At 38.6% G+C, this 23728-nt stretch overlaps 1 protein-coding gene across 1 annotated transcript; it reads right to left on the bottom strand.

The window, feature by feature from the left end:
- Window positions 1-10302: 10302 nt before the first annotated feature.
- On the bottom strand, window positions 10303-12197 carry LOC125229033 (mediator of RNA polymerase II transcription subunit 7). The gene is given in 4 exon segments (XM_048133798.1): window positions 10303-10977; window positions 10980-11035; window positions 11211-11479; window positions 11792-12197. Coding segments are annotated over 4 exon segments (660 nt in total). The 5' UTR covers window positions 11981-12197; the 3' UTR covers window positions 10303-10831.
- Between the last annotated feature and the right edge of the window lie 11531 nt (window positions 12198-23728).

Below are 23728 nucleotides of genomic sequence, written 5' to 3'. Positions count from 1 at the left end.
GCTCAGGAAAAGAAGAAAGAAGAAGAAGAAGATTTTCTATTCATATATTTTTTTTTCTCGTCTAGCTGCGTTGTGTTTGTGATTTTAGTTTTACTACTATACGCTATAAAAGAAAGGATGTATTTGCGTACAATTACACTTTTGGTTTTGGGTATTTATATTGTGGTGAAGGTAGTTCGACCTTTTTTTTTTAATTTTGAATTTTTGATACCGATTAATTTGAAATTTATTGTTGGATGCTTTTTACCTGTATTAAGTTGGTTGTTTTTTTTTTTGTTAACGTGTTTGTACGTGAGTTGTATTCGAGTTATGTATATTTTTGTCATTTAATTTTAGTAAGGTCTGATTATTTGTGGTATTTTTATAGATTATTTAAACTATTTTGTATAGCGTAATCACGCTATAGTATTGTTTTTTTTTTAACAAGAAAATGCCAAGAGATGTTAATTTATTTGGTAGTTCAGTTTTTTTTTTGTCTCGAGATAAAATATAATAAATTAGTTAGTTTATTTGAACTTTCTAATTTTGAGGTTATAATACTTATAATATATATTATATGATATTTGTATTCTAATTACTTTTGTGAGTTGTGTATGCAGCAATTCTGACTTGTGATTTGAGTTAAAAAAAAAATTGTTGTACATATAGCGATTGACGTAGTGAGTATTGTGGTTATTTTTATTTTTCATTTTCTTATCCCCTCTTTTTTAAGGTGTTTTTTTTTTTAGATTTGTATTCCTATTTTAATAAATTTTTATACCTATGTCGTTTTGTGATATCAATTTTGTTTGGGGTAAAAGTATTTGTTTTTAGTCTCTTTTTCACAGATAAAACCTGCTTACTAAACTTGTTAGAGGTGTGTTTTTTTTTTTTTTTACTACTGGCGATTACAATTATACTTTTAGTATTGTTCATACATTCAGACATTGATTTTAAGCATCACACTATTTTGTGTGTCAAGAGTCTCCACGATTGATTCTCGATCGAATCATGGTCAGCCGTCAAGGATTTCATACCTGCTTGTATTATATAGAAATCAATTCCCATGAGCCATAGTACCTTAATGTCTGCATTGGGAAATAATGTAAGCTTCTTCGTGATACATGAAGTTCACTTTTCTTTTAAAGAGTACACTGCGCATTTTAGCGCATCCGGTCGGCCGACCCTACATTACAATACATATATATTAAGGATACAAAAAATATATTTATTATAGCGCGCTGATACATACTCAATAAATGTAGTATGTTTTTCCAGACATATGCTTTCACACATTAGAATGCAATAGCTTTGCGTGTGCCCAAGGACCTTCACAATTGAGAGCTCGCTCGAATTGGTTTTGGTTTCAAGGGGTCTATGTCTTTGTCTGGTTTGTATCCTGGTGTACTCTGCTTACATTATAATTCACTAGCTACCCAGTATTGTTAATAATGTCGGTTTGAAAACATAAAAGCATTTAAGAGTCACAATAACTTTTAGGTGATCAGGCTAATCGTTGGTTGCGACACTTAACTGATTTTGCTTTCCCGACAAGACGTTTATCTTATGTTTTTTTTTCTGTTACTTGTAAATATACTTATGTAATTATTTAATTTTTTTTTTATTTAAGTTTATACAATTTATATTATCCTCTTTTTACTGTCATTAAATAATATTAATTTTACATATCAGCAGTTTAAAATTCTTTTTTTTTTTTAATATATTGATATTGTCCTTGTCCTTAGTACCTTACAGCCTGAGATCTGTCCGGTCTCGCTACTACTGAGAGAGAGAAAATAAATTATATCTATACATCACTTTTTTATTTTACGAATATTAAGTGATTACTGGATTTAGGCTATGTCAGTTTTTTTAACTGCCTACCTGATTATTAAATACTTAATAATAAATACGTTTGGTACGGTGGTAAGTTGGGATCTTTCTAGTTTGCCTCTTGTCTGCGCTGTGGCCCTAATTTTCTAATCTGTTCTTGTAAAGTTTTTAATTGTTCGTATAAATTTTGAATATTGGTCATTATTTTCCACACATTTTTATATTAAGTTACACTTGTAATACACTTATAATAAAAATGTAGTCTGAGAAGTTTGTAGTACAGGGTATACGAATTATAAATTTACCTGTTTTAGTAATCAAAATTGTCCAAATTTTACAAATAAGATCGACTAACTCAGCTCTATACGTGTGTTTTTCTAAACGTGCATTAGAAAAAAAAATCATAATTAATTTAGTGACATGGTTTTCAAAAATCCAGTCTTATAAAAATCAAGATAATAAGATGCTCTAACTGAAATTTGAATTCAATAAATCTATTGGATAACGGAAAGTGTAGTATTTCACCGACTAAAACTATCAATTTTACATTATTTTGACGTTTTTTTTTTTTTTTTGAAAGCAGCCTTAATATAGCTATGCTAACATTGTACCTGTATATGGTGTTGTCGCCGCGCAGGGGGGTCCGGCTGGTGGTCATGGAGGTGGCTTCGCTGGCTGCGAAGGGCTCGTTCTGGTTCGGAGGGGTGTGGGCTGGGGCCGGGTACTCGTCGGAGGTGGCGGCGGGACTCGTGCTTGTAGGTGCTCTTTCTAAACGTTCTGCTGCCCTTTGCTGGCGTTGCGCATCACTGCGGAGACTGCTTGACGCTCGATTTTTCTTGTGAGATGCTTGTGTATTTTCTTTCAGAGCGCATAGGCGAAGATGACGGCGATTACCACGAGTACAGCTGTTGTCAAGTAGATTGTGATTCTACCGCTGTCCGTTTGGTTAGTATGGGCGCTGTTGGAGGCTCCGTTCTGCGCTGTTATGACTTCTTCTTTCTTTTCGTCCTTAGTGCATGCGCTGCCCATGTTGTGCGGTGGTGCTGGTTAAGATGTGGCTAACGCGGTTTAACGTGGCTTGGTGACTTGGCGGCGCTCGGCTTACGCATGGCAACGTGGTAGCTGGGTGATACAGTCTCAGAGCGTGCGCCGTGGAGGCTGATGTGGCGCGGTTGTAGTTCGGAGTGTGCGGGCGGGGTGGGCTGCCTCGAGCAGATGGCTAGTGCTCGAGCAGCCCGACTGGCAGGATCGCCATGAAGTGTTTGGCGTTGGTGGCGTCACGGGAGAGTAGTGAAAGGCGTGACTGTCCAGTATAGAATCCTTTATTGAAGGAAAATGGTTTCCCTTATATACTATGTTAGTTCTTTGTTCATGTGCAGCCACGTGTAAGATTAGCCTTGACATCGTTTAATAGAAAATAGAATTATAATTAAATGCATATAATATCAAGTTACAGGTATATCGGATTACAGATGCAGGTGCATTACAAGGTTATTGGAAATGTACAATGTAGGCCAGAATAGCTGATGCAACCTACATACCTATCCTTCGTGGGTGGTCTATGTACGTATGTGTGTGTGTACCTACACCTCACCGGAAACCCGGGCGAGAACCCACCAACGGAAAAGACCAGCCAAGCGGCTTGGGATTCTATAAAGGTTCAAGCTATTCATAAATCGCTTTTGGAGAGTTGTACTGATCCCAGTGAAAGAGCGCGGTGGTTGGCTATTTCTGAACCAGAGTCGAGTCATTGGCTTCACGCGTTGCCATCGCGGAACCTCGGGACCCTTTTGGATTCACCCACATTGCGTATAGCTGTAAGTCTCAGACTGGGGTTGAGGGTCTGTGAACCGCACCGCTGCAGCCGTTGTGAGGCGCTAGTGAATCCCTTAGGACGCCATGGGCTCTGTTGCCAAGCAAGTGCTGGCCGCGGATTTAGACATGCAGCGTTAAACGACCTTATAAATAGGGCCCTCGGTACCGCCGCTATACCGGCAACTCTAGAGCCAGTGGGACTGTCAGCGGCGGACGGTAAGCGACCTGATGGGTGCACGCTAGTGCCATGGTTTCTGGGGCGGCCGTTGGCATGGGACGTCACGTGTGTAGACACGCTGGCACCGTCCTACGTACAGCCACAGAATATATAATAGTACAAGTACAGCGTTTGTCCAAAAAGCCAGGTGCGGCCGCAGAAGATGCTCAAACCGCCAAATGTCGCAAATACGCGTTTTTGAAAAGCAACTATGAGTTTGTGGCATTAGCGGTTGAAACCTTTGGGCCTTGGTCGTCAGACACCAAAAAAATAGTAAAAGAGCTGTCCGTAAAACTTATTTGTTCGTCTGGCGACCTCCCGGCAGGAGCGTTCTTTGCCCAAAGGTTAAGTATAGCCCTGCAAAGAGGCAATGCGGCCAGTGTCCTGGGAACAATGCCTCGCGCAAAGTTACTAGGCCTATATGAGTAGACTGTAGGGTTTTTTTTTTGGTTTATGTAGTTTTGTGTTAGTTTGTAAGTGTGTAATCGGTGTATTTTTGTAATTATATATGTTTGTTAAGATTAAGTAATAAATATTATACATATTAAGAGGTTTTCATAAAGAAAGTTTATAGTTCGTGTTTTAACCCTTAGATTATGATAGATTTTGAAATGTGACGTCACGAAATTTAGGACCCCTCCCTCCCCCTTGTCACACATTGTCACACTTCGTCGACCCCCTCCCTCCCCCTTAACGTGTGACGTAATTTATGGATGATACCACAGAATATATAATAGTACAAGTACAGAAGGCCCACTGCTTTGATGTTCACGACATGCCGCCTTTTTAAATGCCTACAAAATTCTTACAAACAAACGAGCCGCACGTGCGCAGCGCCCGGTGATAGGGTTGCCTATGGATTGAGACGAATTAGGTAATACTCAGATAAAATGTTACACTATTCAAGTTTTGGTTACTTTTTAGGTTTATATATAGTATTTATATATTTTTGTTTAAGTTCCAACATCACAAGCCTTATTGAACTTTTCCGGGGGGCTTAATCAATAGTAGATCTGTGTAAAAATGTCTAATGGTATTTATTTTATTCATATAATAGTACATTTCGTTATAAGTGCGAGAAGAATGACATTCTCGCACGTGTGACGAACGACGTTTTTTAATACAGTTGCGAAAAAACACTACTAAGTACAACGAAATAAAACAATCCGAACTATCAATTTTCCCATGGACATTGACGGATTATTTGACAATTCAAAGGCGTATTTTTGAAGCTTTTAAACTTGTGTGCATATTTTCGAGTTTGCTATTCATCTAACATAATTTATTTCATGGGGTGACATAAAAATATAAACATTTACGATTTGGGACGATTCATTAATGTACAACCACATTTTAATTTAATCGATCCATTTATGCCCCGACAAGCAAGGATCCAGCTTCGTGCCCAGGGGGGGGGTCACGTGATAAAAGCCCAGGCCCCAGGGGGGGGATCACGTGGTCTATTTGTATGGCCAACCTAGGCTCCAGGGGGGGGTCATGACCCCCATGACCCCCCCCCCCCTGGATCCGCGCATGTGCCCCGACGTATTGCAAATAACGTAAAATAATTATGACAAATCGCGTAACATATTGAGGTTTTTGTACGTGCATTCAGTTAAAACATGGTAGACGCCTCTACTTTGACAGTAGAAGACGCGTTTCGTTACAATCATGTTATGTTTACACGACTCATTATGACCGAATTTTCAAAGTATAAACCATTTTATAAATTATGTTTAGCATGACTAAAAGTAAACAATTACATATGAAAATTAACGTTTTAAATATTAGGAACTTAATAGTATGTTTATAGTTTTATTCTGTCTTAGTAAACTAGACTAATATGAAAACAGCTCGGTAAGTAGTCGTAAAATGGAACGTATACTTCTTTTTACGCACTAGTTCGTAAAATACAACTTCTCGCACGCTAAACAGCCAAAAAACGGGCATTTTTTGAGCAACTGTATTAAAATATCTATTTAACTAAGCATTATTAGCCTACGAAGCATTATTAGAAAGTGCGAACGTGCGTTCCCCCTGATTAGGCCGCGAACTCGCGGCCGCCAGCATGTACTTGTAGCGCGGCGATAGAATCGCGGAGTGAGCCGCCCCTGATGATACCTATGTACCTATACTTAATTTTTTTTTGCGTAACCATGTTGAACTCGATGGTCGAGTTCGAAACACGAATCAAGTTTATTGTTAACTAGTGTTCGTCCTAGGGATATCTATTGAAGATCCATTGGTTAAGGACATAGCTGGGCATTAACTCGTTAATCCGTTAATCGTTAATTAACGAAGTTAACATTTCGATTAACGGATTAACTTTTAAGTTAACTTTAAAAAATGTTAACGGATTCGTTAACTTCCGTTAAATTTCATAGAGTCCGTTAATCGTTAATCCAGCACCCCAAGCGGCTCGCTGCGCCGCGAAAACCACGTTCTTACTGCTACTGTAAAAACCCGTAGTACGGCAAAACCTAGGTTTTATCGGTAAAAGCAGATCCGTCGGTTATAAATAGTCTAAAGACCAATTGGCGACTTTGGATCACTTATTCGAGATCTTCTAAATCTTATTAGGCGTGATCGATCACTAACCTGGGAATAGAGTGCAATCATCAGGCATGACAGACAAATCGCGCAACCGACGCATCGAGTTAGAGTCCGGCGCGGGCCTTAGATTTGAGATTACTCTACCAAGTTATCGTGGCCCACAGCATCGAGTTGTCATCTCAAATCTCAATCTGAAGAACTGACGCACCACGATCGCGACCGCATGAATGACCCAATAATTACCAATCCGAAGTAAAACCTAGGATTTAGCCAACCAGCGGCGGTAAAAGCCCGAAAAGATCGTAATTATTACATTTCGGTTTTTTACCGATTGGCGTGACAGGTTTTAATGGTTTTTGGTGGATACTTAGTAAATAGAAATACGTAATACCTACAGTGGAGTCCCAATTTTATGAAGTGTTAACGGATTATCGATTAACTTTAACTTCCGTTAAATCTACCGAAATGTATCGCTTTAACGATTAACGAAGTTAACTTTTTAAGTAACGGATTAACGATTATCGAAGTTAACTATTTGATTAACGGTGCCCAGCTATGGTTAAGGATGAAAAACAAAAACTGGTATAAGTACCTTCAGAGGTGCAAGAAGTGGCAGACTAGATATATAAATACAAAAGTTATATTCAGTAGACGGTCTTTCCGGGTAGACGGTCTTAACGACACTGACCTTACCTACAATAATCACTACACCACCTTGTAAAAGGTTCTCTTTGATTCTTAAAAACCAACCAAAGTTGCATTTTATTCACAATAAACTGATTTATTTGATTTTATTGCATGATTTTTTTTCTTGTGTCGGTGTGGTGAACAATTTTGTGGTAGACTCGGGGCCAACATTTGTTTAGCCTTTGTGTCTTGAAACCCTCGCAACACTCAAGATTCAGTTTTTCTGGTATATAGGTATTAGCACGAGCAGTTAAACAACAACTTTGCCACCTTGTAAAATAAATAATAACTATAAGTATGACCCTTTTATAAGCGAATCGAATAAAATCTACATACTTAAGTACATACCTACCTACTATTACCACAGAAAATTAGTGAACCAAACAATGTACTCACCGCGGTTAGTGAAACAGTTACGCATGCTTACCTCCTGAACACGGACCACCCTTGCTGTAGCAAGGTATTTATTATGTTACGAGTAACGTTTAGCCCTAATCACTAATTAGTCTAATAAGCCCTTAGCCCTAATTATTGTTCAATAATACACCATTCATTTCTTCATAAAGCCAAAATGGGCCAATTAAATATGATTTTTTTCAACGAATTAATTCCAGCAAGCTGCGGGCGTAGCACACGTTACCACAGAATATATAATAGTACAAGTACGTTACTAGTGTGACAAACCTTATCGCGTCGGTGCGTCCCTGTCGCACATGCAATACGTACTTATGTTAGAATAGGTACAAAAATCGTTCATTCGTAACCTATATTACAAACTTTACGGCTATTATCCTCACATGTACCCTAGTTTATACTGGGCATGGTCAGCTGCACTACTCTTGAAGCCAGAAGAAATATAACACTAATAAAATACTTTTACCACCTAATCCGGGGTCAATCGCATAACCCTCAATTGCTAAAGCTTATTCCGTTTCGAGTGCCTGTGCTACACAACACCATTCAGCTGCGTCCTCGTCGCCGCGCGCTGTTTGCGCTCCCAGTGACTCGGACGCGTGCATTATCGCACTCTCCGCTGCACCGCGCACTCACACTCCTCAATGATATCTTGGACAGCGACAGCAATCTGGACATATTCCATAGTACCGAGACCTATTTTATGATAGTCAGTAGCAGATACCTGGAATCCATAACGACGCCGAGCTCAATTACAATAGGTTAACATTTTATGTTGTAATTAAGTAACTAACTTTGTAAACTGTCACTCCTTTAACATGTGTAGCTAGACTGTAAAGCTAGGAACACACTACGCGGACGTCCGTCGTAAGTCGACCGCGGACGGGAATCTGGACAATGAAATTACACATAAAGCTAGGAACATACTACGCGGACGTCCGTCGTAAAACGACCGCGACCGCGACCTATCAGTGTGCACGGAACAAAACAAGAGAGCCAGATTTCGATCGGACGTCCGTGCGCTCAAGGCCACGTCCGCGTCCGTCGACCGATAGTTTGCACGGTTATGTGTATTTCCATTGTCCAGGTTCCCGTCCGCGGTCGATTTACGACGGACGTCCGCGTAGTATGTTCCTAGCTTAACCATGCAAACTATCGGTCAACGGACGTGGACGTGACCTTGAGCGCATGGACGTCCGATCGAAATCTGGCTCGCTGGATGTTTTGTTCCGTGCACACTGATCGGTCGCGGTCGCGGTCGATTTACGACGGACGTCCGCGTAGTATGTTCCTAGCTTAAGTGTTAATATAAGGAATAAATAAATGAAATAAATGAAATGAAACATGCAAATAGCGCGAAAGGGATGGCCTGTCGATATTATCGTAAGCGTTTGAGCATTTGGCTACGCACCCCGATATCTCCTCGCGAGGTAACGTTCTATGTGGAAGCAGTCTGTAATGTTTAACCGCCGCCCCAAATCTCAAGAAAGGGGGTTCTCAATTCGTCTGTTTTTTTTAAATGTTTTTTCCACGATATCTCCGTCGTTACTGGACCGATTTAGAATTTTTTTAGGGTTCCGTAGTCAACTAGGAACCCTTATAGTTTCGCCATGTCTGTCTGTCCGTCCGTCCGTCCGTCCGTCCGTCCGCGGATAATCTCAGTAACCGTTAGCACTAGAAAGCTGAAATTTGGTACCAATATGAATATCAATCACGCCAACAAAGTGCAAAAATAAAAAATGGAAAAAAATGTTTTATTAGGGTACCCCCCCTAGATGTAAAGTGGGGGCTGATATTTTTTTTCATTCCAGCCCCAACGTGTGATATATTGTTGGATAGGTATTTAAAAATGAATAAGGGTTTACTAAGATCGTTTTTTGATAATATTAATATTTTCGGAAATAATCGCTCCTAAAGGAAAAAAAAGTGCGTCCCCCCCCTCTAACTTTTGATCCATATGTTTAAAAAATATGAAAAAAATCACAAAAGAAGAACTTTATAAAGACTTTGTAGGAAAATTGTTTTGAACTTGATAGGTTTAGTAGTTTTTGAGAAAAATAAGGAAAACTACGGAACCCTACACTGAGCGTGGCCCGACACGCTCTTGGCCGGTTTTTTTTTTATTGAATGTATACTATATGCATACACATTGGTCCCATTTTTATCAGAACCTAGTTTTTTTTTTATTGAATGTATACTATATGCATACACATTGGTCCCATTTTTATCAGAACCTAGTTTTGATGATGGGAACCTGGAGAAATCGAGGGAACTCCTCAAATCTGAAAAGCATAACATATGGTGATTTTTGTGTTTTTAACAGGAACAGCATGCACTTTCGTACGGAACAGTGACATTTGGTGCAGTGGAACTCATCAGCATGAAGATCAGAACGGAACTCCTCAAATCTGAACGGCACACTTATAGTGACTTTCGTATTTTTATAGGAACAGCATGCATTTAAGTTCAGAACAGTCACATTTATTTGTTAGGAGATTTGTTCTCTTTGTTATGCTTACATATTGAGTTTTCAAATTTCGTCAAGCTCGATTTCTTATAATCGGATATCGGATTCATTAGGAATTGAGGAAATGCTTCAAACCTTAATGGTATACATATATTCATTTGTGTTTCCATCAAATAATCAAAGATTTACACTAAACGCACTTTTTAAAAATACCTATTACCTACACATTTCTACATAATCTAACATTCGCAAGTACCTTTCACCAGAATCCCAAAAGCGGCGGTTTTTTTTTCTTAAAAATTATTATAGGAATGGATGGCCAAATTAGAAGTAGGTATACAATTTATTTATCAAATTTATTTTCTATAATATTAACAATATTACGCTTTACCTTAAAACAATATTATTTAGGGTTGGCAAATATAATAGAAAATAATGTCTGCCACACGGTCTCTAGCTGTATGGTAGATGTGAACTCTTCTCATCTTGTGTTCGTCACATGTATCATGTATGTATGTGTGTGTGTGTATGTGTATGTGTGTATGTGTCATGTATGTGTGTATGTGTGTGTGCATGTATCTTCGCACATATCCGGCATCTCTCTTGACTGTGGCTCAGATCTCTTGTCTTAACTGTTGTTGGTTTAAATATTACTGAATGCATGTTACTTTGAATTATATTGCAATTTATCGTGTATTAAAATAGCTTTTAAACCATACACATATTTGAAAATCAAGGGATCTCTTTCTCTATCTCAATTTTTTTTCAGTAAAATCTTTGTGAGAAATCTTATGGCCCAACTACATATATGTAGAGCCCCTAACCTATCGGTAGTTACAATGTATCTAAATCTAAAGGAAGTGAAGTTATCTCATATTGTCCACTACGTTGCACATGAGGCGGTCGAGCTCGTAACAGGGATCAGCCCCGGCGCCGTCACCAGAGCCTCCGGTTATCTGATCCAGGATTTCTACGGGCACTTTGAAGTTAGATTCCACTTCATGTTGGTTTGCAAGCCTTGCAGAGCGTTCTGCAGGATATCCTGGACCTTGTCCAAATGCTTCTGGAATCTGAAATCATAAAATAACCAAATTAATGGTTGTAGGTATAATTATTGTTTGTTACCTATATTTTAGATCAAATCTGCATTTTGGGGTTTGAACCCCAATCCTGGCGGCCAGACTAGTCATCAAACAGTAAACTATAAGCTTCACCTACAAATAACAAGCCAGTTGCGTGATATACCTGAGTGTAGTCTCCACTCTTTGTCGCTTTTGGAGCTCCATCATGACTCTCAAGGTCTCCCGAGCCTGGTGCGGCCGGAACTCGTTGAGCAGGTGATGGATGTGGATGAATAAGAGACTCAAGTCTTCCACCTTTTCTGCTCTCTTTGGTGAGTCAGGGCAGTGTACCAATAGGTCTAATAAGTCTAAGAAGTTCACTAGCAATGAATGGTTCAGTTTTTTCAGCTCCCTTCTTCTATCAAAATGCATCGGGTACAATCTTCTGAAGCCCTGATGGAGAGATAATTAAAAGTTAAATATGTATAAATAAATATTAGGAGCATCTTACACAGATCAACCTTTTAACTTCATGGTACTATGTTGTGGCAATCATAAATATATTTCTATTCTATTTAAACTCAGATTTGTTTGTACTATGGGTACAAAATGACAGTATACACATTACTGATAATAGTGATAATATGTTTATTACATGAAAACCTCCATGAATCAGGAACAAATATCCATGTTCAGCAGAAAAATAAATTCCTTTACTGGGACTCGAATTCAGGGCTTTATAGAAAATAAATCGTTTAGACTGACCTGGCTCTCCAAGGATCTAATAATTGCATCGTCGGCATTGAAGGGCTGCCCGAACATTGAGTACGAGTCATGTATCGGCCTCGGCGGTAGAGGAGCTCTATTTCGTCTCACATTGTCATCGGTGTAAAAATTAATGTATTGCATGGGGGGCAATGGCAAAGAGCTAACTTGAGCTGTTTCTGACGACATGATGAATTAATTTAATAGAATTACAGGATACTTTTTAACTTGTGCGACAACTTTACAATTAGAGTATAACAATATCTTGTAAATAAACCCAAACAAAACTATAAAAGCAAGAACGATTACCCACAATGTATGTATGCTTTCTACTGTATAAACTGTATTGTTAAATTTGGCAGTGACAATGACAATTGACAATGAGTGGCAATAGTTGACAGCGTACGCGAAAGGGCTCTATAGATTTGGCAACAGACAGATCCACACCACTCCACACGTTGCAACGGGTCCGACGTAGCACCGGGCGCAGGGAGAATAGCAGCGTTTTACCTTACAATAAAACGCATATTAAGCGAAGTACCTTATTTGAAGCCTATTTTATTATATTTGAGAGAGCAATCCTGTTAACAGATGACGTAGCGGTTCACATATTAGCTGACAGTAGTCGCCATTATCCCCACCACCAGTTTTATCCCCTCACCACCGGGCGGTGGCGCCTACGGGCGCCGTTTGCCTCATTGGTTCTCAAATTATAACCAAAACAAAGTTGCAATAAGTGTACAATTTACTAAAAAGGTTGCAATAATTATTTTAGTTATGTACATTTTAAATAAAAACAGGGACATATCAGTATACATTGGAGTGTATAGGTGTTGGATTTTGCAACCTGAATGGTGAAGGTGATAAAATACATTAGTGAGTTAAATCTACCCTCCATGGGTGTAATAAAAGTAAAGTGGTGTATTGCAACGGAGTACTTTAGCCACTGGCGGCCTAAAAACTATAGGCTTCAAATAAGGTACTTCGCTTAATATGCGTTTTATTGTAAGGTAAAACGCTGCTATTAAGCTTCCTACCGTTATTTGAAGCCTATTTTATTATATTTGAGACCTGTCTGTGACCGCCTGGTGGCCCGCATAACGCCAATGTGATTAATTCCTCATCATTAGTGAAACTGGTGGAAACAACTAGTGCACTTAATAATCTGCGTGTGTGGGTGAATCATTTCAATTCAACCAACTAAGTGGAATCTGCAGTGATACATGTTACTATTTTTGTGAATACTGTATTTTTAATAAATCAATGTGAATCAAGTTATAAGATTAAATCTTATTTCTAAAAGCGAGTTCATATTTTTATTTCATTTCACCCATCAAATCATAATTTTCGGTATTGTCTGTTTCTATTAATTTCAGGATCCTTTATCATTATGCATCGATCTACTTCGCAAAAAGAAAGTGAAATCTTGTTGAGGCATTACAAGCCACAATGCTATTTGTCTTTATCACAGCAAAGCATATATGTTAGATCTATAGATCTCAGTATAACTAAGGCATAATACTGTTTAGGTTACGTTACAGACACAAAATTATCTTCATGGCTTATTCCTTTGTATTAATATTTATTTGAAAGTTCTTATAGTCTTTATGAGGAATCAAGTGCACTTATACAACATTTTACAAAAACAACGGGATCTCCCTTGAAGATATATAAAATCGACTACAATATTTCCTTACTTTGTTGTTAGCATATAATGGCTAAACAATGTCAAGTGTGTACGTACAAATTTGAACAAAGGTGATCATTGCGTGATGTCACAGTATGTACATGCATTGTATTTCCAGGCCGATTTAAGTTGGCATATACGAACAAAAGACGAATTTCATGTGCCCACCTAAAGGTGGATAATAGTAGTATACAGAGCGCAGCTATTTAGGCAATAAATTATCTTTTAATTTATAAGATTTTCGTTTCAGTCCATTTTTAATATGTACCACCCTATAAGTGGTTTCATTTTGTTGTACATATAACGTATTTGCAATTAGTTGGGTTGATATGGTAAGCAGCACTACCTTTGCTAATAAGTTGTAGTATAGCTAGAAAAACACTGGTTTTCACTTATCATTGTAATATATAAGTACCAACTATATCTGCTGGATACCCATTATGGTAAGATAAATAAATAATTTGGACTGTAGGCCTAACTGAAGTTTTAGTTATATTTGAAACAAGACTAAAAATAGTTCCAAAATAGATTTTAGCATTGATTTGGCCCCATAAATTAGTTATGTCACAGGCGCATAGCTCTAATATTAGTACATTTTATGTATTTTAGACGAGTAGCCAAGCAAGACACTAAATAATTCATAACTTATTTTTGTTAAAAACAAGGGAAGAATGTAGGCAGACTCGGCGATCAGTTCTTGTTGAACATTGGTAATATTCTTGCAGCAATAACCTTCGCGGTTATTTGCCTGAATGAAGCTCCCAGAATAATTAGTGTTTGATACTAAAAATCTTAAAGAGCCGTCTTTTAGCGTTAGGAGCAGATTCAAGCTAATGAAGAGGTACATGTTGTATGTACATTCTTCTAACGTCACATTTAGGATTACGGTGCATCCCTTTTCTCGAAAAGAACTTTGGCCTCCTTCTTACCCAGAGAGCGGGTTTCTGTGGGATGTTAGACAAGTTGTCTAGGAAATCTAGAAGGTTCTTGATTTGGAATCGATATCAATCATTTGATTTAAAAACCTTGTATAGCATGGCTTATTGTCGTTCGGACAGGTACCGTACAGATAAATTTTATTCATCTCTGATCATATCATACCCTATGTGGGTCATAGGTATTTACATACGGTAAACATCCAAATTGTTCTTATATATATTATACGTGGAAGGTTAAAGAATTTCAACGTTATATTCACATACAGCGGGGTACAACCTTATATATTATTATGTCCACAGAAGGAAGTGAAGTGTCTAACTCATAGGAAATTAATAAAGGGTTAAAGATCTGAGTCTTTGATGACGTGAATTTGATAGTCAACACAAATTGTCAGGTTTTTTGCAAGCCAATTACTCAGTTCCAGTATAGATTACCACAATCTTAGATATAGGAACAATTTGGTTATTTACCACTTTTACCAGGCAAGCTGGATTACGAAGATTACACCCACTAATCTAACCTTTATTTAATAAGGAACTAGGCTCATCCCGTTCCACGTGACTTGTATTCAAAGTCATTGATTTGGTGCTGGCACAGAATATATAAAAGTACAAGTACAGAAGGCTCACTGTCAACAACCTGTCAATGGACTGCATACGACATTGAGTTCTATTGCGCAGCGACAAGGTCGTCAAACTTTATGAGCCGCGAACTCGCGGCCACCGGAATGTATGGAAGAAATGCGGAGTGAGCCGCCCCTGGTGCTGGTTTCAGCGCTAGCGCGAGCTTCACGCTGCTAGCGGAGCCGGCAATACATATGTGGTTGAAAGGAGCCATTGACCGGTAAGTTCGCTTAGCTAGTCGCTGGCGGCTGAATAGGTTAGGTTAGGTTAGATATTTCATGAATATGATGATTTGTATTTGAAATGTATATTTACTTAATAGCATGCGTTTTCGTGGTAGTAGCCCGATACGCAATAATACACAGTATATGACTTGTGGTTGCTTTGCGGAAGCATATATTTATGTTATTGTAATATGGCCAGACGCTTAATTAACCACTTTGCAGGTCTTCCCTATACGCAGGGGCTATGCTAATATTCTGTCATTCCAATTTAAGTATATGTACTGCCGAAGCAAATACTACTTGCATTATCAAAGCACTTGTTTAGCGATATGTAACAGGCTAATACATATGTTTTATCATATCTTGCTTACCTACTTAAACCCTGCAAAAAACAGTTTAAGAATGCTGTTTACATTAATTTAAGAATATCCGGTTCCTGATAGTTCTAGCAGAGAGCTGAGTTGTAAGTTTAACACGCCCTGCGGAGGCTATAGCCGTGACGGCCAAAATCTCTTCAGAGATTATGTTTCGTTGGCTGAATATTCACAATATATTCATAATATTCACACGCCTTACGCAGGCAAATTATGAATATTATGGAATGGCAGATAAAATTTTATAAAAAGGCAAGTTCTATGATCACGCTACATTGCGCAGGCCAGGACGGGCTTGCTATATTATTGGTAATTCATTACACTAGATAGATAGTCTCATAGGCTCCTTTCTTTTATTTCGTCTGCTAGTGTAGCAGTCAAATAACAAAAAATAACAAACAAAGGCCTTGCGCAGGCTTATTATTTGTTGGGTAAGTAGAAATACTTACACGTCTTGCGCAGACGGAAGTACGAGTAATTAAGATTAGATACATAGGCTTGGCGGAAACTTTCCTATTTACACGGATTTCCCGCTAACATTTGCCCAGCCTCGCAAATGGTCTCAATGGATATCCCAAGCAACAATGTTATTATAATGATGTCTCTTTACGCCTTGCGCAAGCGGAAATTATTAGAGTAGGTATTCGAATAAAAAACAAATTTCGGGTCTTTTATTTGTAACGCCAAATCTAGGATATGAGCTGATACAACTACTGCATAGTCAACACATCTGCTTGCGCAGCAGAATAATAATAAATTTATTGCACAACAACTTGTGTACTTAAATCAGCAGACAGCTACTTACTATTTATTTATAAATCCTATTTGGATAGAAGCAAAAGATCAATAGTGACTCTCCTGTATGTGGTAATTTACAACAGAGTAGGTACCTACTTTAAATAATAATGGTTATTCTGGTAAATCTCAGACCTCACACTATAGACATAGGGTGAAATAGCCATTTTTTAGACATAGAAAAGCATGTATATCACATTACAATTTTATATCACATACGGGGGTTTCACTCAAAATCTTTTACTTTAGCTAGAGTAGCAAACTTCCAGCAAGTCTATTATTATTATTAGTACCGGAATTTTATTCAACGCTTACACTTAGAACGATGCATCAATAGTAGGCACTCTTTAATTAAGAATGAAGAAAATAACATAATAGACCGGACCCCAATAGGGAATCCAATATGACACTAGAACCTTTACAAGTTGATACAACAAGGTTTTAAACGTGTCCTAGGTGCGAGACTATCAAAATTTTGAAAGCAATCACTGTTACACGCCATAGCCTGCATAGTAATAATACTGGGGATATGCACGGAAAATATCAGGTCATAAAAATTTAAGCGTCCCTCACAAAATAGTAATCAAGTATCCTAATAGGATGCACTTTATCCTTGCGTAGGCTTGTGCAAAAAGTTTAATTACTTAGCAACCGTTAAGAACGTAAACTTTGCATCAAACAGACGTTTCTGCAAAATATGCTCATTCAGGAATGAGACCGCGACCATTTAACAACTTATAAATTATGACGACAAAGATGCGCCTTTCTTTTTATAACTAACGAACAATTTATGAAATCCTGGTCTAATTTAAACTGTCTCAATTCTCAATGACCTGATCCGTGCTTATGGCGAACCGAATTCACTGTAAATAAAGTAAAACAAATGCTCGTCGCTTACTTACCGCGACGCCTTCGCTGCGCTCGAAATGTCAGCTTATCTAAAAATATTGCGACGGACAAGGAATGTCCGTCACGTTTTATTATTTATAATCGAACGGTAAAACCGTTAAAATATGAAATATTTTGTAAAATATTACATATTTTTTACTTACAAAAAATTCTAAGAATCTCAGAAATTCTAAGAATTTTTTGTAGTGAACCGTACGCTCCGAAGAACAGAACGCCAATGAGGCAAACGGCGCCCGTAGGCGCCACCGCCCGGTGGTGAGGGGATAAAACTGGTGGTGGGGATAATGGCGACTACTGTCAGCTAATATGTGAACCGCTACGTCATCTGTTAACAGGATTGCTCTCTCAAATATAATAAAATAGGCTTCAAATAACGGTAGGAAGCTTAATAGAGGTAAGGCCCCGCGCACACGGAGGCAACAGTTGCTCGGCGACTTTCGTATTTGTATCGTCGTTTGTTCGTTTGTAGCATCGTTTCGTATTTGTGTTTTCGTTTCGTATTTGAGAAACATCAGTCGAAGTAGAACAGTCTCAAAAATGACCGGCTGAGGCAGACCGGGAGGCTTGGTTAGAACTAAGGATTGACCACAGGCTACTAAGAAAAATACTACGCGATGACTACGTGCTACGTGATGATGTGAATTGTGAACTTCGAGTCAAAAAGTGACATGTAAACAAACATAATACATATATATTTTAACGATTTTTCGTTAATTTTAAATAAATCGAATAACAAGTGCTACTATTTCAAGTGTAATTTAGGTAGATAGAAGCATTACTCACGGTATAAACTTCCAACCCCAGACCACAGAAAAAGACCACAAAAAATGTTCTTCAAGATTCCTTATATGCCCTGCCAGTAAGTACCTAATGGAATTGGTGCTGGTGGGGCATATAAAAATCTTGAAGAACAATAATTGGATAATAATATTGGAGTAATGATAGACGTTCTTCGAGCGAGTGGTACTGGTATGATATTCGCTAAACCTCCGTCCTGTTAATGCCATATAAAACAAGTCTAAACGTAAACTTACCTACTAAGGCTCCGCAACTGTTTTGTCTCCGTCGCTCGGTCTATGGGCTAGTATGAAGGTGCGCACACGAGGCGACGCAACTTTTCATACAAATACGACGGAGACAAAACAGTTTTGTCTCCCGTCTGTGGGGGGCCTTAGTCATGTCCGCGGCTGCAGACATTTTAGACATGGGCCTATTCCCAGGAATCCCAGGCCAGGCCTGAACCTTTGAGCATACCTAATCTTTTACGGTAGGAATAATACTAACAGCGCAAGAACAATATTAGGTAAACAACGCTTAAATATAATTATTATAATGTTTTGTTTTGACATCGCTTTTGATTCTTTTCACGGCAGCTATCCATTTATTTGTTTGATCCAATTTCCAGTGTGCTCTAGGAGCCTCTAGGAAAGGCATCTTAGACCGGGCAACGACTATTTAGGTATGTCATGGCATGGCATTCTTTTTAAAACGGTGACATCGTTGAATTGGCTCGCTACTTTCCCGAATGAAGGTTGAGGGAGGCGATGGCTGAGATATGCGTCATACTCGTGAACGGGTGCTGTTTGTGAAGACCGGTCTGTGTAAGCTTACAGGGGTTATTATACCTAAATATCTGGGCGGGTTCTATTTTATTATATCACGTCTTTAGATAAAAAAAATAACTTTCTGGCTGGGAATCGAAACCCTGCGATGTAGTCTTATTTAAAAGAAGTATATATTTAAAAGTATAAAAGTCACAGATTTCTAGTGAGTATTATATTCTTTGGTCACAGCCCCAATAGTTGACATGAGACGTGGTGTAAACCACCGCCATCGAGAAGGCTGAAGGCTGAGATCCTCGCAGAGCCGAAGTCAGTGCTCAAACACAGAGTAAGTACTGTAAGTAGTAAATGTCTAAAGGCGTTAGCCCAAGTCCGAGCACCGCTTAGGGCCGAAGACCAGAAGCGTCCGGGTCAGGCTTCGTACTACAGCTCGCCTAGTGTATCATAGTTATTTTCACAGTGTAATGTCATATGGTATTCTGGTTTGGGGCAAAGCAGCTGACATACAGACTATTTTTGTATTACAAAAGAGAGCCATTCGTTCTATTTACAACTTAGGAACACGTGAATCAGTAAGAGAACTCTTCAAAGAAATTAATATCTTAACTGTAGCTTCCCAATACATCTATGATAGTATAATTTATGTTGTTAAGAATTTAGACTGTTTCACTAAGAATTCTGATATCCATAATTATAACACTAGAAACAAAAATAAGCTTGCCATAAAGAAGTTTCGTGTCCGTAAAGTACAGAAGTCATTTGTTGGGCAATGCATTCATTTTTATAATAAGTTACCTGACACTGCTTTGAGATTACCCCTCCCAGCTCTTAAGAACTACTTAAAAAAATCATTGATGTTAAAGGCTTATTACAGAGTCGAGGACTATTTGACAGACAAACATGCATGGCCCGAACCAGAAACTACAAAAAACGAATACTTAGCAATTAAAATAATTGTATTATGTATAGAGGACACAGTTCAGATAAGAAAGCACATCAAATATTTTATATTTTATGTTGTGTAAATTACATATTTAATGACATTGAGATTCATATTATCTTTTTCTTCTGTGATAATTTGATATGTTTTCTCTGAAGAAGAACGACGTATTATTAAGCAATAATATAATTTATTGAAATTAATTTCCATGGAGTACCTAGTCTGTTCATATTCTTTGATGAATACTTTTGCATCTTGTTATTTAATGCATGTTAATTATAAGATGTAATGTTTTGAAAAGAAGTTGCCCGCCGAGTTTCTTGCCGGTCCCATAGTGGATACTGTAACAGACCGACATCTACAGTCAATTATTTAACGTTTTAATTCAGTTAGATAATTTAACTTTTCAATATTGAATTTCGCGCGTTATCTTGGGATTGTAGACGTGACGCTCAATTGAACGCCATCTATGAATGGTGTAGGGAACTATTAGGTAGATTCGTTTTGATTCATTGATTGCTACCCTGCGGACTTAACGTAAACATTTAAAATAAATTATTTAATCTAATCTTTGTTCAACAAAATAATTAATGATTTTCTATTTTACTGACTTTCTTATTAAAGTTATGCCGGGAGCAAGCCCCCCTAATAAAAATTCGTGTAAAATGCATATACTCATCCTTGACTTCCTTATGACTTAGATAATGTATTGAAAAAGGATGGATATATGCTAGTTATTTCTCTTTTTGGTAGGTGGTCCCTGGTTTTGTGTTAGCTAGGGATGTTACTTTGTCGATTCAATTATCGATAAAATATGCACTTACTTACGTTCTCACCTTAAAAATAATAATATCTGGGCGACCGAGCTTCGCTCGGTTCTATTTTAATATATCACGTCTTTAGATAAAAAAAAAACTGTTGTAAATACAAAAAAAAAAAAAGACAAAAAACAAAAACTTAATTTCTGGCCGGGATTCGAAACCCTGACACCTACGATCTATCTGCGTACATTAGACCGACCTCGTACGACTGAGCTAAGCGAAATCGATGCGCGCGCGGCGAAATTAAGGACCATATTTTACGTTTACAAACGCGAAAGAAAAACTCATGAAAACTCGAAAATTCGCGTTTTCCGGGATGTAAGGCTACGCTAGATCGATTTTTCACCCCCAAAAACCCCCACATAACAAATTTCAGCGAAATCGTTAGAGCGGTTTCCGAGATCGTCTGTATATATAAATAAATAAATAAATAAATATACAAGAATTGCTCGTTTAATAGTATAAGATAAACGTTATATGTGTACTGCTCTGATCATTACCCCCTCATAATTAAATGTAATTTTAATTTAATTAGACCTAAGCTATTATGTAATTTAAATGATAATGATGGCTTAAACGGAAAGCGTTTTATCTGGGGGAAAGAACTTTGGAAGAAACTAGGAAATACACTTACAAATGTAATGAGCTGTTTAAAATTATTGATTTCCCTCCTGAATTGGGTGGCTGTTGTGACGGTTGTTGTATAAACAATGCTAATCATTGTAAAATACTTGACATCCTGTATCTCAAAATAGTAACGTCATTATGTGAAGCATCTTTATACAGCAAAGTTGTCACAGAAGGTCGCCGACACGAAAAGAGAGTTATAGGTTGGAATAAGCATGTTGGTGGCGCGCACAGAGAGGCTAGAGCTCGATTCCAGGATTGGGTTGTGTACGGTAAACCTAACAGTGGACCTATTTATGACGCTATGTGCTATAGCCGTAAAATATTTAAATCTAGGCTTCGGTGGGTTCAACAACACCAAGAGCAAATAAAGATGGACTTGCTTGCTGCACACCATAAAAACAATGATTTTCGGAGTTTTTGGAAAGTCACAAAAAACTCGATTCTAAGCCTGGACTCTCTGTCAGTGTTGATGGTATATCGGATCACAAAAGTGTTGCTAACATGTTTATGAATCATTTCAATGTGAAACCTAACAGCGCCGCCGCTGGTGGGGCCCGGGGGCTGCAGGGGCTTAACACTGATGAAACGGGGACCAAGCCTCAGGTACGTTTTAGCGCTAGTGACGTAGCTAGCGTACTAAAGGAAATGAAAAGGGGTAAATCCCCAGGTCATGACCGTCTCAGTGTTGAGCACCTGCGGTTTGCTGGGTCTCACCTGCCTCGAGTGCTAGCAATGTTCTTCAATCTGTGTATATGTCACTCGTACCTGCCTCCACTCATGACAAAAACAATTGTTATACCTATTGTCAAAAATAAAACGGGTGATGTATCAAACAAGAACAACTACCGACCTATTTCGCTGGCTACCATTGTAGCAAGGGTATTCGATGGCCTGTTGAACACACAATTGGACAAATATGTAAGATTAAATGATGCTCAGTTTGGCTTTCGCGCCGGCCTATCTACCGAAAGTGCAATTGTTTGTTTAAAGCAGGCCGTCGAGTACTACACCCGCAGGAAGACTCCTATATATGCGTGTTTTTTAGATCTTTCCAAGGCCTTCGATCTTGTCAATTATGAACTACTGTGGAAGAAACTAGACGAAGTGCAATTTCCAAAGGAACTCACACGCATATTTAGGAGTTGGTACGCGAGCCAGCGAAATACTGTTCGGTGGGGTAGTGCGCAGTCGGATGAGTATGGTCTAGAGTGTGGGGTGAGGCAGGGGGGGATAACCTCTCCCAAGCTTTTCAATCTGTATATGGACGCCCTGATCGGTGGGCTTAGCAGTATGCATGTCGGTTGTCACATAGATAAGGTTTGTTTTAACAACATTAGCTATGCTGATGACATGGTATTGCTGAGCCCCTCGGTTGGTGGCCTGCGTATGCTGATTGAGAAGTGTGAATCCTACGCTCTAAATCATAGCCTTAAGTACAATGTGCTCAAGAGTGAGTACATGGTATTTAGGGCGGGAAATAAGTGCCCTTCTCATATCCCACCCATTCTCCTGAATGGCGAACAATTACAAAGAGTATTTACATTTAAATATCTCGGGCACTTAGTTACCGATGACCTGCGTGATGACGCGGACATGGAACGAGAGCGTAGGGCTCTGGCCATCAGGGCCAACATGATAGCCCGCAGGTTCAGCAGGTGTACAGCGCTGGTTAAAATAGCACTATTTCGCGCGTACTGTACCTCACTGTACGCCTGTAGCCTGTGGACTAGGTATACGCAAAAAGCGTTTAACGCCCTGCGCGTGCAATACAATGACGCGTTCAGGGTACTGTTGCGGCTGCCGCGGTACTGCAGCGCGTCTGGCATGTTCGCGGACGCGCATGTGGATGGGTTCCACGCGACACTGCGCAAGCGCTGCGCTGCCACGCTCAGCAGGGTGAGCGGCAGCCGCCACAGTCTCCTAGCCGTCGTTGCAGGTAGGTGGGACAGTGGTTTAATTAAACACTGGTCTCAGCTACATTTATGTCTAGGTTCTAAGTTAGTAATTTAAGATATTAACATTAGTTTATAAGGTTTATCTCTGTAAAATTTATTAACAAACTTATGGACTCAAATAGTCTGAAATAAATGCATTTTATTTTATTTTTTATTTTTATTTTTTTTATATATATAAAAGTAACGAAAACATACAATATTGATATAAATATTTCATTTGGATTATTATGTGGCTTTTTGGCTATGAAAGTCATATATTCATACATTCTTGCCTTCTTGGCTAACCGTACCTACTGATTGCAAATAAATGGTTTGTTTATGTACTTACCTACATAAACGGTCACTTCTCTTCTCTTACCAAGTCCTAATATTACATTATCATACCTATATCTCTGATCATAGGTCTGTATGCCTCCCTTTTTCTGTAACGTGAATAAAAAGGACGGCATGTTGTCTATGACTATATTTCTATGATAGT

Source organism: Leguminivora glycinivorella, chromosome 8 (assembly GCF_023078275.1).
Source record: "Leguminivora glycinivorella isolate SPB_JAAS2020 chromosome 8, LegGlyc_1.1, whole genome shotgun sequence".
In the NCBI taxonomy this organism is placed as follows: domain Eukaryota; kingdom Metazoa; phylum Arthropoda; class Insecta; order Lepidoptera; family Tortricidae; genus Leguminivora; species Leguminivora glycinivorella.
This window is presented reverse-complemented; position numbering and strand designations above follow the sequence as displayed.